Source organism: Trichosurus vulpecula, chromosome 2 (assembly GCF_011100635.1).
Source record: "Trichosurus vulpecula isolate mTriVul1 chromosome 2, mTriVul1.pri, whole genome shotgun sequence".
Classification (NCBI taxonomy): Eukaryota; Metazoa; Chordata; class Mammalia; order Diprotodontia; family Phalangeridae; genus Trichosurus; species Trichosurus vulpecula.
Window position 1 is genome coordinate 17,020,933 of NC_050574.1, and position 15,033 is coordinate 17,035,965.

Genomic DNA, 15,033 nt, shown 5'->3' on the forward strand with positions numbered 1-15,033 from the left:
TGACCATGACCCTCGCCCTCCCTCCACCCCTCCCCTTCTTCCCCCACCCTCCCCTGAACCCAGGTTGAGACCCCTGGGTCCCAGGGTCAGAGCTGGGACTGCCATCTCCTCTTTGGCTCCAGATTAGAGCTGACTCCTTGACAGGGAATCAGCCCCTGACAAAGGACAGGAGAGAGGAGAGAGACAGAGGTGGAGCCTGGGCAGGAGGAGGAGCATATTGAAGAGTATTGTGGCACTTGAGGCCCGGGCTGGCCTGCTGGGTCCCTCACTGAACAGCAATGGCTCTGGGACATTCCTGACCTCTAACCAAAGAAATCAATGGCTCTGGCAGAGCCATGGGGACCCCCAATGTTCTCTGCTACAGCAAGTAGGAAAACAGTCCATCTCCAGCCCCCAACAGACCCTACTTTCTGCTGCAGGCCCCATCAGCCTTAAGATGTCCTGGGCCCTAAAAGTTCCCATCCCCCTTGGGACCAGAGAGCCTGGCTCAGCCCAGAGGGTCCATCCAGGGACTGGTTTTGGCAGAGATTCCTAGTCTGAAGTTCTAGCTTTCCACTGGCCCCTCCACGGTCACCCTCCTTGGATCAGGCCAGGCTCCCTCTGCAACATGTCCTTGACATTGACACAGCTCCTTGTGTTCTTCTCACCAAATTTTGAGAGGGCCCAGAGGCCTGGCCTGGGGCTTGGTCTGAGACATCTGGGTACCAGGGGACCAGGGTTCAAGGCCTGGCTGTGTCATGTTGTTTCAACAATCTGGCTAGCAGCTGCTGTGGGGGTGTAAAACCAACAATGACCAGCTCACAGAACTCTGCAAGCCCAGGTTCTTTTGATCTGCTTTACTAAGGAAAGCAACATTAAAGCGTTAACAAGTTTACTTTAATTCAGCATACAAATATCATTCACTTAGTTCAGGGGAAAAAGCCAGCACCCTGAACTTCAGAGCAAATACAAACAAATTACAAACATAGACAGATCTTGTCTGATTCAAATCTTAATGCATAGTTACCAGAGTTTAACAAAGTCCCAACATCTGGGTTACGAGCTGGAGGGCTCTTAGCTACAGTAGCCCGGCATTTCCACATCAAGGAGCCACGGAGAGTGAGAGCCTTGAACAAATAGCTCTGTCTTCCCTTTTCATGCAGTTTCAGACATCATCAAATGTCATCTGAGCACCAGAACTTAGGCTCCTTCAATCGGCTCTGGAGTTAGCACCTCCCTTCACTGGCCCCACCTGGAGCCCCAATTCACACCCACATAGGCTTAGCACCTAGTAGGGGTTTGGGCCTGGGGCTTAGCACCTAGTAAGGCTCAATCAAAGACATGTAATTAATCATTTTAAAACAGTAAGAAAGTCCCAACTTAATTGATACTACACATGTCCCCTCGTTGGGCTCAGCAAAGGGGGAGCCAGGTTCTCCTGCTATACTTGCTGCTCTCTGAGGTCCATTCCAGCATTGAGAGTCCCGAATAGGGTGCTGCCAATTTCTCCCTGTCCAGGATTCACAGAGGCACAGCAGGCATTGAGAGTGGGGGGCATGGTGGCCCCAGACCCTGGGATGAGGGAGGCAGATGATTGGTCACTCAGAAAATCAGACGCATAGGATGTGTCTCTAATTAGCCCTAGCCTCCAAGCTGGGTCCAAGCCAGTTACATTTCAACAGTGCTCAGGGAGGGAGAGAGTTAGAGGGGGTGGGTGCGGCAGCAGAGAGGGACTGGGGAGAGTCACCAGGCAGAGGAAACCAAAGTAGACAAGCGTCCTGGCTTCTGGGGGACAATTCAGGCCCCACATTGAACTCTGCTTCCTTCACCTGGAAACACTGGCTGTTGTGGGCCTCAACTTCTCTTTGTGTTATGTGAGGAAACCAGTCTCTTTAAAACCCTCATGGCATCAGGATTGGCCAAAGCGAACCCAGGGATGGCTTCTCCCAGAACTCCAGCCCTGGTTCTCCTCCCCACATGGCCTGGACAGGCGCTAAGCAGACTGTATTCGAGTGGGTTGGGGAGTTGGATGGGGGAGTCTGCCCCCTCCCCTCTGTATGTATTCTCTGTCTCTCTGACCTCCCCACCATGTCTCTAATCCCTTGTATATCTGGGTCCTTATCTCTCTCTCTCTCCCTCTCTCTCTCTCTCTCTCTCTCTCTCTCTCTCTCTCTCTCTCTCTCTCTCTCTCTCTCTCACTCGCCTCCCCCCCTTCCCTTGCCTCGGGTCTCTAAGCTTTGGCATCTCTGGGTCCTTATCTGTGTCTTGGTCTCTTTCTTTCCCTCTATGTCTCTCTTAATCCTCAGCTATCTCTATAGGTCTTTTTTTGTCTCTAGCTGTCTCTTTCTCTCTGTCTCTTTTTCAGGCACGGACCCTTGCAGAGGTAGGTGGCTAGCGGGGCGAGGGGGAGGGCGGGGGACAGGCTGGAACACCCCTCTCCCCGCCCCCCCCCCTTATCAAACTAGTCCTCCCCACTCAGCCGAGCCAGCTAGCCTGCCCGGTAATGGATGACATCATCGTGATACCCACGTGGATTGGCCCGCGCATCCTCCAGCGTGGGCGGGGAAGAGGAGCTAGGAGAAGGAATTCTCTAGTCCGCCCCTCATCCTCCTTCCTCAGTCGCGGCTCCACCCCCTCCTCCACTAGGGACCCTACCCCCACCCCCGTTGAGCTCCGCCCTCAGGGTGTCAAAGCACCTCTTGTTTCACAGTACCCTGTGATACACCGCCCCCCGCCCCAAAATAATCCGGAGTCTGTCTGTTTGGAGGAAGGGAAGAAGGGGAGGGGGCTAGGCGGGGAACTGGGCTGCTCCCTCCACCCCAGGGCAGTAGCATTGAAGGCATTGGCCATCCTCATAACAGGACCTTGAAAGCCTCTCCGACTTGGCCCATAATAGAGCCTTGAAGGCTTCCCCCAGGCTTGAAGACTCTCCCTGGGTAGGATCTCCCCTAAAGTTCCTTCTCCAGGGGCGGGAGCTCCTTCCTGAAGCTAGGTCCCTATTCCCCTAAGGGCAGTATCCCCCCAATGAGTGTAGGATATTGTGAAGGGGGTATTCTTGGGAGGGATCCCCCCCATCTCTGACTAATCTCCATCTTTCTCAAGACAATCCCTTCTGAGGCCTCAAATCTCTCCTCTGCTAGCATGACTCCCTCCTACCCCAGTCTCCATCTCTCCCCTAGGATATTTGGGGAGACAGGAGTCCCTGGTTCCCTGCTGGTCATTCCAGCTAGGTGTGAAACCTCCAGTGGCCACCAGGGGGAGCCCTGGCCCCTCCCACCCAAGAGCTGGCACCTCCCACTCCCCAAATCTCCCCCCAACCCTTGCCGTTTTCTCCTCCTCCTCTGCCTTCTCTGCCTTCTCCTCCAGGGCCATCTCCTCAGCTCCACAGCACATCCCGCCCGGAGCAGTTCTGGGGGCCAGGAGGCCATGGGGGGGCCACCCCCGGGCTTCCGGCCCTCAGGCTGGGTCCACCTGCTCCACCAGGTACCCCACACCAACTTTCAGCTCCGACCTGTGGCCAGCACCTTTGCCCCCCAGGAACAGGACTACCAGCAGGTGTGGAGGACACAGGGATCCTGGAGGGGGCAGGACTGGGGGGGTCTTTGTGAAAGGGAGGAGCTGAGGGGACACCTGGGGCCCTGAGGGAGTGAGGGAGGGCATGCCTCCTCCCAGAGGGGGTTGAGGTTAGGGGCAGGGGCATTTTGGTCCCTGAGACGAGAGCACAGGGAGATCAGGCACCTAGGACCCCCATGGCATAGGAAAGGGCTGGGAGACAGAAACCTGGGTCCCTTGGGGGAGGGAAGGTAGAAATGGAAGCATTGGGATGTTTCTGGGTGGATGTGGGAGACCTGAATATGTGTCTGGGGGGAGCTGGGGGAGGGTCATGATAGCAGGGGCTAGTGGGTCCTCTGAGGCTATTAATTAGTCCAGGCTAATTGGGAGGGTGGCTGAGGCTAGTCTGGTTGGCTCAAGGGCCCCCAGAGGCTCCAGGGAAGAGGGAGCCAGGCAGTGAATGCTGAACTATTTAGGTCACAGGGAAAGAAATGAAAAGCTGGGAGGGCCCCCCCCACCAGGCTGTCACACACTTACTTGCATGCAGGCACATATAGACACAGCCACACACATAGAGATCTTCACAGGGACAGGCTCCCAGCCAGCAATGATCATGATCATAGCCACACACATACACACACACACACACACACACACACACACACACACGCACACACACACACGCACACACTTCATACCTGGACACACACAGACATGGTCTCACAGCCACACACAGTCACATATGTGGTTATACTCAGTTTCACACTCACACATGGAGATTCACACACACACAGAGCCAGTGATTCAAGGAGTCACAATTTGAAATAACCAGACACAAACCCATGCTTTCCCATCCTCCTGTCCTAAAGTTTAGTCACACAGCAGCAGGCACCACCCCGTCCCTGTAACTGGCCAAGCACCATGGTCCCAGGATGCCAGGAGATCAGTGATGTCTAAACCTATCTGACTGCGGACAGTGAGGTCTGCAGCTCACACATTCTCAGGTCTGAGTCAGGACTCTCTTCACTTTGGGAGCTGCTTCTCACTCTCACAGGGAAGGACAGTCACACCTGGAGCTTCACTGCCCACTGTCCATCCAGGGTCACAGGTACACAGACATGAAATCCAGCTCAGGCTCCTACTTCCATGAAGTTACCCCCCACCCCATTCTCCAGATAGGGATAGTGAGGGGTACTGGTCTGCCGCAGGTCCATCAGCAAGCTTTGTGGACCCTCCCTCCTCCCTCTTCTCAGGCCTTGCTGCTGGTGGCGGCTTTGGCTGGGCTGGGCCTGGCTGTGAACCTGCTTGTTCTGGGACTCTACCTACTCCGATCCTGCTGTCGTTGCCGCAGGCCCAAGGCTGGTCCCCCGGAAGCCTCAGGCTCTCCAGATGGAGGAGGCTGTGTCACCTGGAGCTGTGTGGCTGCCCTTCTCCTTGGCTGGTACCTGGGACCCCGTGGATGGGGAGGGGCTGGGGACTCCTAGAAGAGCTGCCCAGCCCCAGGAATGGGGCCCTGAAGGGCTCTCCCAGCCCCCTCCCCCCTGCCCCCAGCAGAGCCTCCAAGGCTTCCCTCCTCTCCTTATAACAGCCTTTGTCTGCCAGCCTCTACAAGAGAGCCTCAAGGGCCTTCCCCAGCTCCCCAATAGAGCCTTAGAGGAAGGCCTTGAAGACCTCCTGGTCCCCTATATAACAAAGCCTTGAAGGATTCCCCCAGGTCCATAACAGAGTTTTGAAGGATTCTTGATGCCCATCACTAAACACTGAAGAGCTCCCCAGGCCCCCTGAGCAGGGTCTTAGAAGCCTTCTCCAGCCCCCTCAGCTCAGAACCAGCTCCTTTGGGGACAGGGGAAGTGCTAAGGGCCCCAGATACCAGAGTCCCATCCTTTGGAAAGGGTGGGGGCCAGGGGGACAAAGACCCCAGGAGGCAGTGGCACAGCCTGGGATGGGGGGGATGAGAATGAACAAGGGGCCTTTGTATGGAATGGGACGAGGACAATGGACTCTGGGGAACTGAAGGGGGCCGGACCCTGGGAAAGGAGGGAAGGAGTCCAGTCCACAATGAGGGCTCTGTGTCTCTCCCTGACTGGGGGCTCCAGCCGCCTGGGTCCCCTAAGGGGTCGGGGCCTCTAGGGAAGGGCCAGCCTGGGTCCTCTAGAAGGAGGAGGCTGGGGCAGAGGTCATGCCTGGATCTGCAGGGGGCCTGGCTGTCATGGCAGACCTGCTCCCTGAGGGGTGGAGCTTCAGGACAGGAGCTGTTGGAGGCTTACTGGGCTGCAAGGGGTTAACCCCTTCATTTGCATCACAATGAGTTCATCCTGTTCCCACCTCTCCTTCCTCTCCTCCACAGCCCTGGCAGGGGGAGTGAGCCCTTCCTGTTGCCTCAGCAACCCAGGCCGAGGGAGGCAGGTTCCCACGGGCTGTACCATTGGAACTAGAGAAGAGGGGGTGGAGAGGATGGGGAGGCCACGGGAGATGGGCTGAACCATCCTCTACCCAATCCCTCCCCTCCCAGCGCTGGTATCGGGCTCGGTTTCTATGGCAACAGTGAGACCAGCGATGGGGTGTCCCAGCTCAGCTTCTCCCTCCTGCATGCCAACCATACGCTCAGCTCTATCGACCGGCTGGTGAGGGCATCCTCATCCTGACATATGTGTTGGGGGGAACCCCAGAAACAGCCACAGAGGCTGTCCTCACGCAGGGTCTCTACTCCTCCCCAGACCAAGCCAAAGGGGCTGGAATGTCCAGCCACAGCCTGTGTTTCCACCCAAGCTAGCCAACAGACCAATCTGCTTCTCGTCAGAGCCTTCCATGGGGGTCATTTTATTTAGTCAAGGACTTTACTCATCCCCAGACATCTGCAGTTATCCCCAAATCGCTGTCCTTTCTGCTTTTCCTGAGCCCCAGGCACCAAAACCCTCTCCTGGCTGTGTCTTCTGTGCTCCAGGTTTCAGAAACAGTGGAACGCCTGGGCTCCGCAGTTAGGTCTGAGCTGACCACTCTGGAGGAGGTGATGGCCTCGAGGACAGAACTGGTGGCAGCTGCCCGGGGTGCCCGGAGGCAGGCTGAGGCTGTGGCCCAGCAGCTGGGAGAACTGGCTTTCTGGAGGGGTGTGCCCTTGAGCCCAATTCGGGTGGCTGAAAGTGTCTCCTTTGTGGAGGAGTACAGGTGTGGGCCAAGGTGGGGTCACCAGCGTCATGGGTGGGAGACATCCATTGTATTCATGGGGAGCACAGTGCCCAGAGAGGGGCAGTGATTGACCCCAAGTGGCACAGGAAGTTGGGACAAACCTGGGATTCAAACCCAGACTCATCCTAACTTTTCCCTTCCATGTCCTCCTCCTTAGGTGGCTGGCCTACATTCTCCTCCTGCTCCTTGATCTCCTTGTCTGCCTCTTTACTCTCCTTGGGCTGGCTAAGCAAAGCAAATGGCTTGTGATTGTGTAAGTTTGCCAACTCCCCTCACTTCATCAGCTATTTCCAGAGTCAGAGCTTGGAGTCTCCTGCTGGGGTCTCTCATTACCTGAGGGGTACCTCTTTAAATGGACCCCTTTATTAACATGGAGCTCTCCACAGATTGGGGCCCCAAAGAGGGAACCTATGTGTTGAGCTGGAGGGACCTTAGGGAGTCTCTCACCATCCCAGGCTTAGGGGTAAAGTGTTCAGCACCATGGAGCTGTCCCAGATAGTGGCTCAGAAGATACCCAGGGGATACCAACTGGCCCCTTCAGCGCCATGGAGCTGTCCACAGGCATAGGTAGTTCTAGGTGGTGAACTGGGAAGGATCTAGTTTTGGAGAGAATTTCATCAGGACTTTGGGACAAGGAAGAAGATTGGTAGGAAAATTGGGATGAATATTTCCTTTCTTCACTAGCATGACAGTCATGAGCTTGCTGGTTCTCGTGCTGAGTTGGGGATCCATGGGGCTAGAGGCTGCTGCTGCTGTGGTGAGTATCTGAGACTGGGGGGGGGTCAGGATTCCTGGGTCCAGAAGAGGGGGCTCGGAGTCCAGTCTCTTGAGTTTGAATCCAAGCAACTCCCTTCTCTTCCTTCCCCACCCTTTCTCAGGGTCTCAGTGATTTTTGCTCTAGTCCTGACCCCTATGTCCTGAACCTAACTAGGGAAGAAACTGGCCTAAATCCAGGTAAGAAGAGGACAACCTTAGGTTTGAGTGCCAGCTGCTCTCAGTCTGCCCCTAGGCTCACTGGGTGTTCTCTGTCTCTATCTCTCTGTTTCTGCTTTTCTCTCTCTCTTCTTCCTCCCTCTTCCTCTCTCTTCCTCCTCCTGCTCCTCTACAGAAATCCTCCACTATTACTTCCTCTGCAACCAGGTGGTTTCCAATCCCTTCCAAGAGGTGAGTCTCCAGGCCAAAGTGTGAGTGTGGGGTCTGAAGCCTCAAAGAGGAGCAAGGTTAAGAGGCCCTCATTTCTCTTTTCCTTCCTGGGTTTCCCCTCCACCTCCCCCAATGTGGGAGGTGACAAATGCATCTTTTAGAAGCCCCTGGGATGGCTTGAGTATTGTGGGTCTGAGTTGGACCAAACTCCTCTGCCTTATAAGGGCCTTATAAGAGTTGTAATTTCTGAAACTTCTATAATTTCCTTGGGTCTTTATAGAGTTATAGGGCAGTGGGGCCTGGACACCTGGGTCTCCAGAGTAAAGGGGATAAGGATGCAGATTTCTGAGTTCCTAATGTTGTCTCTAAGAATGGGTGACAGGACTGGGATTTCTGGGTCTTGAAACGGAGGCATTCTGAGTGGGTGAGAGGACCCAGGTGTTGGCCTCCCTCCCCACACTCACCACCTCCCCTAGAGGCTGACCTTGTCCCAGCGGTCTCTGGCCAGCATCTACTCCCAGCTCCAGGGGCTGGAACGTGAGGCAGTTCCCCAATTCCCAGCGGCCCAGGTCAGTGGGGACCCTCCTGGCGGAGGGGCTGAATAGGGAGGGGTCTGTGGGAGAGGGCAGGGCCCTCTAGATTGAGCATTAACCCCTTCTGGACTGGAGGCAGAAGCCGCTGTTGGCCCTGGAAGAGATGCTGAACGTGACGGAGGGGAACTTCCACCAGCTGGTGGCGCTGCTGCACTGCCGAGGGCTGCACAAGGTGACCAAGCCTTCTGCCTCATTCCTTTTCCAGTTATGCTCTCCTCCTGTCTTCTCTGGAAGCCTCTGGGCTCAGCTCCCCCACACCCATCTCTCCTGCCCTAGGTCCAGAGCTGCTTCCTACATCTACCTCCCCTCTCCTCCAAGTAGGAATCACTTCTGCCTCCTTGCCCTATCCTTTGAGGTCACCTCAGTCTAGCCCCTGCCTTCCTCTCCATCCTGTTCTCCTGTGAAGCCCCCTGGACTTCACAGTCCACAGAAGGCAACCCCTTCTACCTCCCCTCCCTTCAGCTCCAAATCTTCCCCTGCCCAATTCAGGTGACCCACTCCTTAGGAAGCCTTCCTGGACTTCTGCAATGAGATGCATGTGATCTCTCCCCTACTCTGACTTCTCCTGGACTCAGTAAATACTGGGAATCCTAAAATGTCAGATGAACCTTTGGCGATCCTCATTGTACAAATGAGGAGACTGAGGCCCAATGCAGGGCAGGGCCTCAACAAGGTCAAACAGTGAGTCAAGAGTCAGACAGGGACTCGAATGTGGGTCTCTCAGTTAACAGCCCCAAACTGTTTCTCTGCCTGACTCCCTTTGCTGGGGTGGGAGAAATCAAGCAGCCAATTGATCAGTGGGTGGGGGGTTGGAAGGAGTCAACCCTGCTGATGCCTGCTCTGGCCCCCTGCCCCCAGGACTATGGGGCAGCATTGCGGGGCTTGTGTGAGGACTCCATGGAGGGCCTCCTCTTCCTGCTCCTCTTCTCCCTGCTGTCTGCCCTGGCTCTGGCCACGGCTTTGTGCAGCCTGCCTGGTGCCTGGGCCCACTTCCCACCCAGGTAAGCAACTGGAAGTGGGAGACTGGGAGAGGGTGGCTGAGTTGGGTAGGTTCCCCAAGTGCAGGACCTTGGACAGAGCCCCAATCATTCCCTATAAGATGCTAAAGGGGCCTTTTTAGGGAGGTTCCCCTAAAAGAGGAAGGGGGAGATTAGGGGTGTATAGGACTCATCAGACTGCCAGGCAGTTAGGTGGAGGGTACACAGGGGTCTGGGAGGGGAACACAGTATTCTGGGGATGCCCATCTGTCAGAAGGGGAGGGAACTTCCCCTCCTGCCACCTTCCCAGCTCTGTGCCCCGCTCCCCCCAGTGACGACTATGACGATCCAGAAGATGACGATCCCTTCAACCCTCAGGCATGTGGGGCACTTGGACACCTGGGCTCCCAGGCGGGCATGCGCTGTGGGGGAGAAGGGGAAGAAGGGGCATCAGATGCATGTCTGTGTTTGAGGGGGCAGAGACTGAGGGCTATACCCTGCTGGAGTCCCTATGGGGCAGGGGCTAGGGGCTGGGCTAGGGGAGAGCATCTCCTGAAGTGCTTTATTAACTTTCTCTCCTTCTCTGGGCCAACAGGAATCAAAACGCTTTGTCCAGTGGCAGTCGTCCATCTGAGACTCCCTCCTTGGGCTGGGTCTGCTACCCCCACCTCTGGTGAGCCACTTTCCCTTCCCCTATGCCTCATGGCCCATTTTCACCCTGGATTGCTTCTAACATATCCCTCTGTAGCTGGTCTCTTTGCCCATCCTTCTGTCACTTAGCCTATCTTCCATCCCAAATCTCATCTGTCCCTTTCTCCATCAGCTTCTCTATCCATCCCTCTGTCTCTCTAGCCATTCTGACCAACCCTCAGTCTCTCTCTCCATTACTCTCTGTACATTGCTCAGTCTCTTGGCCTTCCCTCCCATCTTTCTGTCTCTTGAGCTCACTGACCACCATCCATATCACTGTCTCAGCCCTTACACCCCCTCTGTGTCTCTCTTCATCCCTAGGAACCGTCCACCCACCAGAGAAGTTTCCCCTTCCCTGCCAGGATTCTTCTAGCTATGATGACTAACACTGCCACACTCTGCCTGGCTCAGGAGTCTGAGTCCTTTCTGCCCTGAGGAAGTGACCAGAAGATAATTCCCTGTCCTTCCCTAACCAACATTCAAGGCTTGGGCCCAGAGATCCCAGCCAGGATGAGAGCCAGGAAGCTCAGGGCCCTCCTGGGAGCAGCTGCCCTGGAGAACCTCCCCCTGGACCATTTGTTCCAGCCCCTGGGCCCAGAGCTCCTTGTGCTTAGAACCAGCACCACTAACTCTGATTTGAAATAAAAAAGAAGACTTTATTTTATATGTGTCTGGAGCCGTTCTTTGGTTTCTGTCCGACCATCAAGGCTCAACCCCAATTCCACCTCCTCCAGGAAGCCCACCTATTGAGAGACACTGTTCCTTCCTAGCAAAAGAAATTTCACCATCAAGTGGCTCTCATACCTTCACTGGCAGGGACTATACAAGGTAATGGGATTCTTCAGAGTGTGCTCTGGGGTAAACACAACTGGATATGGAGGCAGAGAGCATGGGTTTCAATGCTGGGTCTGCTACTAATTTTTTGAGCATAGGCAAACCACCAAGATACACTGAGTCTCAGTTTCTCTACTTGCAAAATGAGGGTGTCGGATTAGATAATCACAATGGGCCTTTTAAGGTGTCGCCAGTGTCCACCTACATTCACCCTATCCAGGTGTTCAAAATCAGCTTATACAGCTAGCTTGCACCCTGTTGGTGGCTCCCAAGGGGGCGAATCTCAGTTCCTCAGCCATTCCCCCTTTGGTATCCTACTCCGAGCTCCAGTCACGAATCTCTCTGTGCCCTCAAAGCCCAGCAGATCTCCATTTCCTTCCCTCCTTCCTTCCCACCCTCAGTCCCAGCCAAGGATCTGCCTAATTCTTTCTGTCCCTCTCCACTGCCCAGCATATGTAGGCCCCAAGTCTCATTCCTTTCTGACCCCTTAAGCACCCATCATGCCCAGGACTGGATCCAGATCTCCAAATCCCTTTACCCTTCTTCACCTTTGGACAAAAACAAGGTCTGGGTCTCCTCCTGTTCCCCTTGAGTTTCTACCATCAGGTCCGTTGCTTTAGTCGGGGGACAGAAAGGGCCCAGCATGGCCCTGGTAGAATTCCTGCTTCTTATAGACAGGAAGTGTTTTAAATTTCGATTTGTGTCTTCAGCACTTAGGTGCCTAGTGGGCAATTAACAAATGGTTATTGATTGACTCCCTGCTTAGGGAGGCTCAGGGCCTGGGGGCCTGCTTGGAGCTCTGGCTCTGAAATTAGTAGAACACAGATTCAAATCCTTCTGGCACTACTAGTGTGACCTCAGGGAAGCAATTTTACTTTCCTGGGCCTTAGTCTCTTCATTTGTGAAATGAGGGTTGGGCTATATGGTCTATGCAGTCCCCATCAGCTCCAGTACTATGATCCATTGGATATATTTTCAGCACTCAACACAGTGCCTGACAAAGAGTATGTGTTTAATGTTTCGTGGATCAATTGATTGGAATATTTCAAAATACCTACTCTTTTAAGGACACTGTACTAGAATTAGGGATTAAAGTCTCTGTCCTCAAGGAGCTTATCCTCTTCTGGGGGACACAGCCCACAAACAGGAAAATTTAAGGAGGACAGTGTGAACCACCAGAGGGACCAAGAATGACTTTACACAGGAGCCAAGCCTCAGAGGAAGTGAAGGATTCCAAAAGGCAAGAGGGAAAGCCTGTGCAAGTGGAAGGAGGTAGAATCAATTAATCAATAATCCTTTATTAAGCACCTACTGTATGCCAGGCACTGTGTTAAATGCTGGTGATAGGAAAAGAGGCAAAAGACAGTTCCTGTCCTCATGGAGCTCACAATCTAATGGGACAGACAACATGCAAGCAAATAAATACAAAGCAAACTATATACAAGATAAGAAGGAAAGAATGGTCCGAAGGAAGGAATTGGGATTCAAAGGGGTTGGGGACAGTTTCCTGTGGAAGGTGGTATTTTTAGTTGGGACTTAAAGGAAGCCAGGGAGATGAGTGGTTGAAACATCCTAGGCATGGGAGACAGCCAGAGAGAATACCTGGAGCTGAGAGAGGCCAGTGTCACTGGATCCAAAAGTACCGGAAAGGTAGGAAGGGGCAGGTTATGAAGGGCCTTGAATGCCAAACAGAACATTTTGTATTTGCTTCTGGAGTCAATAGGAAGCCACTGGAGTTTTCTGGGGGTGGGGAAATGGGTGACACGATCATACCTGCATTTTAGGAAAATCACTTTAGTGGTTGAATGGAGGATGGATTGGAGTGGAGAGAGACTTGAGGACAGACCCTCATGTAGGTTATTGGAAAAATCAAGTGTGAAGAGACAAGGGTCTTTGGGGAGGGGGGTGGGGAGGAGGGCAGTGTCAGAGGGGAGACTTGGTACAAAGATAGAATTGACAGGCCTTAGCAGAAGATTGGATATGGGGGATAAGAGTATGAGTCCAGGATGACCCCTAGGTTGTGAGTATGAGAGACTGGGAGGATGGTGTTGCCCTCTGCAGTCATAGAGAATATATGAGGGAGGAAGGGTTTAGAGGCAAAGATAAGAGCTCTGTTTTCGACATATTGAGTTTAAGATGTCTACTGGATATCCAATTCGAGATGTCTGAAAGGTAGTTGGAGATCTGAGAATCTGAGATTGGAGATCAGCAGGAAGATTGGGGCAAGATGGATAGATTTGAGAATCATCAGCACAGAGACGGCAGTTGAAATCCATGCGACCTGATGAGATCCAAGTGAAGTAGTATTGTATAGAGAAGAGGCCTCAGGACAGAATCCTAAGGGACACCTATAATTAGAAGGTGTGATCTGGATGAAGATAAGCAAAGGAGACAGAGAAGGAGTTGTCAGAGAGGTAGGGGGAGAACCAGGAGAGAGGAGTGTCCTGAAAACCTAGAGAGAAGAATATTAATGAAGAGAGAGTGATAAACAGTGTGAAAGACTGCAGAGAGGTCATATAGTTTGGAGGGTGAGAAAGGGCCATTAGATTTAGCAATTAAGAGACCATTAGTAACTCTGAAGGGAGACAATCCATTAATTAAACTCTTTGCTTCTGATCATTTAACCAGTCTAAATCCACCTAACTGTACTGTAATTTAGCTTGGATCTCCATCATATTCAAATGGTATGCTGAAATACAGGCTAGAGATTACACTCTTCCTCTGATCCAAGCTAGTTTAGTGAGAGGGGAGAAAAGTGGAAGCCCCTATTGTAGATGTCTTTTCAAGGAGTTTAGTCACAATGGGCAGAATACATATAGGACAATGGGGGGATGGAAGGATCAAGTGAAGGTTTTTTCAGGATGGGGATGGGCAAGTTTGTAGGCAGTAGGAAATGAGTCAGTAGAGAAGAAGAAATTGAAGATAAGTGAAAGAATATGTATGACAGAAGGGAAACGCTGGTGGAGATGAGAAGGAATGAGATTACTTGGAGAAGTAGAGGGGTCAACCTTGGCAAGGCCATTTCATCATGTGAGACAGGGAACAAGGAGAAGGGAAGGCCAGAAGGCACCTGAGTGACAGATGAGAAAGAAGGGAGAAGAGGGAATTCATGACGTATGGTCTCAATTTTCTTCTGTAAAAATATGACTCAAAGTTCTCAGCTGAGAGAGTGTGCAGAGGGGGAGTCATGGGACATTTGAAAAGTTTTATAAGGGCTGCAATGAAGAGTGGGAGAGTGAGTTGATAAGGGGAGTATAGTAGAATTGCCTGGCAGCAGGGAGGGACCATTTGAGGTTATGTAACATAAATCTGTAGTGGATCCAGTCAGATTTTCTCCACCTTCATTCAGCAGTATGTATGGAGCAGTGAAGGCAATGAATGGTGAGTGAACCAACGCTTGGCTGGACATAACTGGAAATATGATAAGAGGGGTAGGAAATTAAGAAAGGAGAATAGTATAAAGTTGAATTGGTTCACGAAGAAATCAAGATGGGGAGAAGAGAGAATGACTAATGCAGGGAAGATGTCCTAGGAGAAAATTGAGCGGTCAAGGGATCAGAAGTCACAGTGAGGATGAAAAGTGGGGTTATGTATGGGAAGGCAAGGCAGAGGTGGAAAGCTAAAGAGAGGGACGGTCGATAAGTGGATTTTGGAATTCCTGTCCATGGATTCGGTACCTTTGTGAGTAATGGCAAGATTAAGAGTGTGACCATCTCTGTGTGCGGCTGAGGTGGGGTGGAGGGGTAGCTCATGGAAAGGGAGCAGATTGAGGAGCTGCCTTCTTAGGGCATTTGAAAGAGAATCAATGTGTACTGAAGTCCCTTAGTATGAGGGAAGGACTTCATTGGGGAGGAAGGAAAAATTGCATGCCAGGTATTGAAGGCATTGAGGAAGGGAGGGGAATGACCTGGGAGTCAGCAGACAACAGCTACCAGAATTTTGATTGAGTGGTAGATGTGAATAGCATGGATCTCAAAGAAGAGAGGTTACTGCATGAAGGAGGGGGTGGAGAATCTAGAAGTGGCAGTGATGAGTATAGTATTCCAACTCCCCTGCCTCAACCAGTAAGCTAAGGAGAA

The 15,033-nt window shown here is 52.8% G+C and overlaps 1 protein-coding gene across 2 annotated transcripts; it reads left to right on the forward strand.

Moving 5' to 3' along the window:
• The first annotated feature begins 3,319 nt into the window (after positions 1 to 3,319).
• TTYH1 (tweety family member 1) lies at positions 3,320 to 10,779 on the forward strand. 2 transcript variants are annotated; one of them, XM_036742541.1, is made up of 14 exons: positions 3,320 to 3,534; positions 4,785 to 4,972; positions 6,044 to 6,155; positions 6,476 to 6,696; positions 6,875 to 6,970; positions 7,402 to 7,474; positions 7,596 to 7,671; positions 7,826 to 7,881; positions 8,337 to 8,429; positions 8,533 to 8,625; positions 9,312 to 9,454; positions 9,763 to 9,808; positions 10,026 to 10,103; positions 10,442 to 10,779. In XM_036742541.1, exons 1-13 carry the CDS (start codon positions 3,406 to 3,408, stop codon positions 10,062 to 10,064), a joined length of 1,365 nt encoding a protein of 454 aa, XP_036598436.1. In that variant the 5' UTR covers positions 3,320 to 3,405; the 3' UTR covers positions 10,065 to 10,103; positions 10,442 to 10,779. The 2 variants fall into 2 exon arrangements, with proteins under 2 accessions (XP_036598436.1, XP_036598435.1); XM_036742540.1 differs by lacking the exon at positions 9,763 to 9,808 and having other exon boundaries at positions 3,340 to 3,534.
• Positions 10,780 to 15,033: the final 4,254 nt, after the last annotated feature.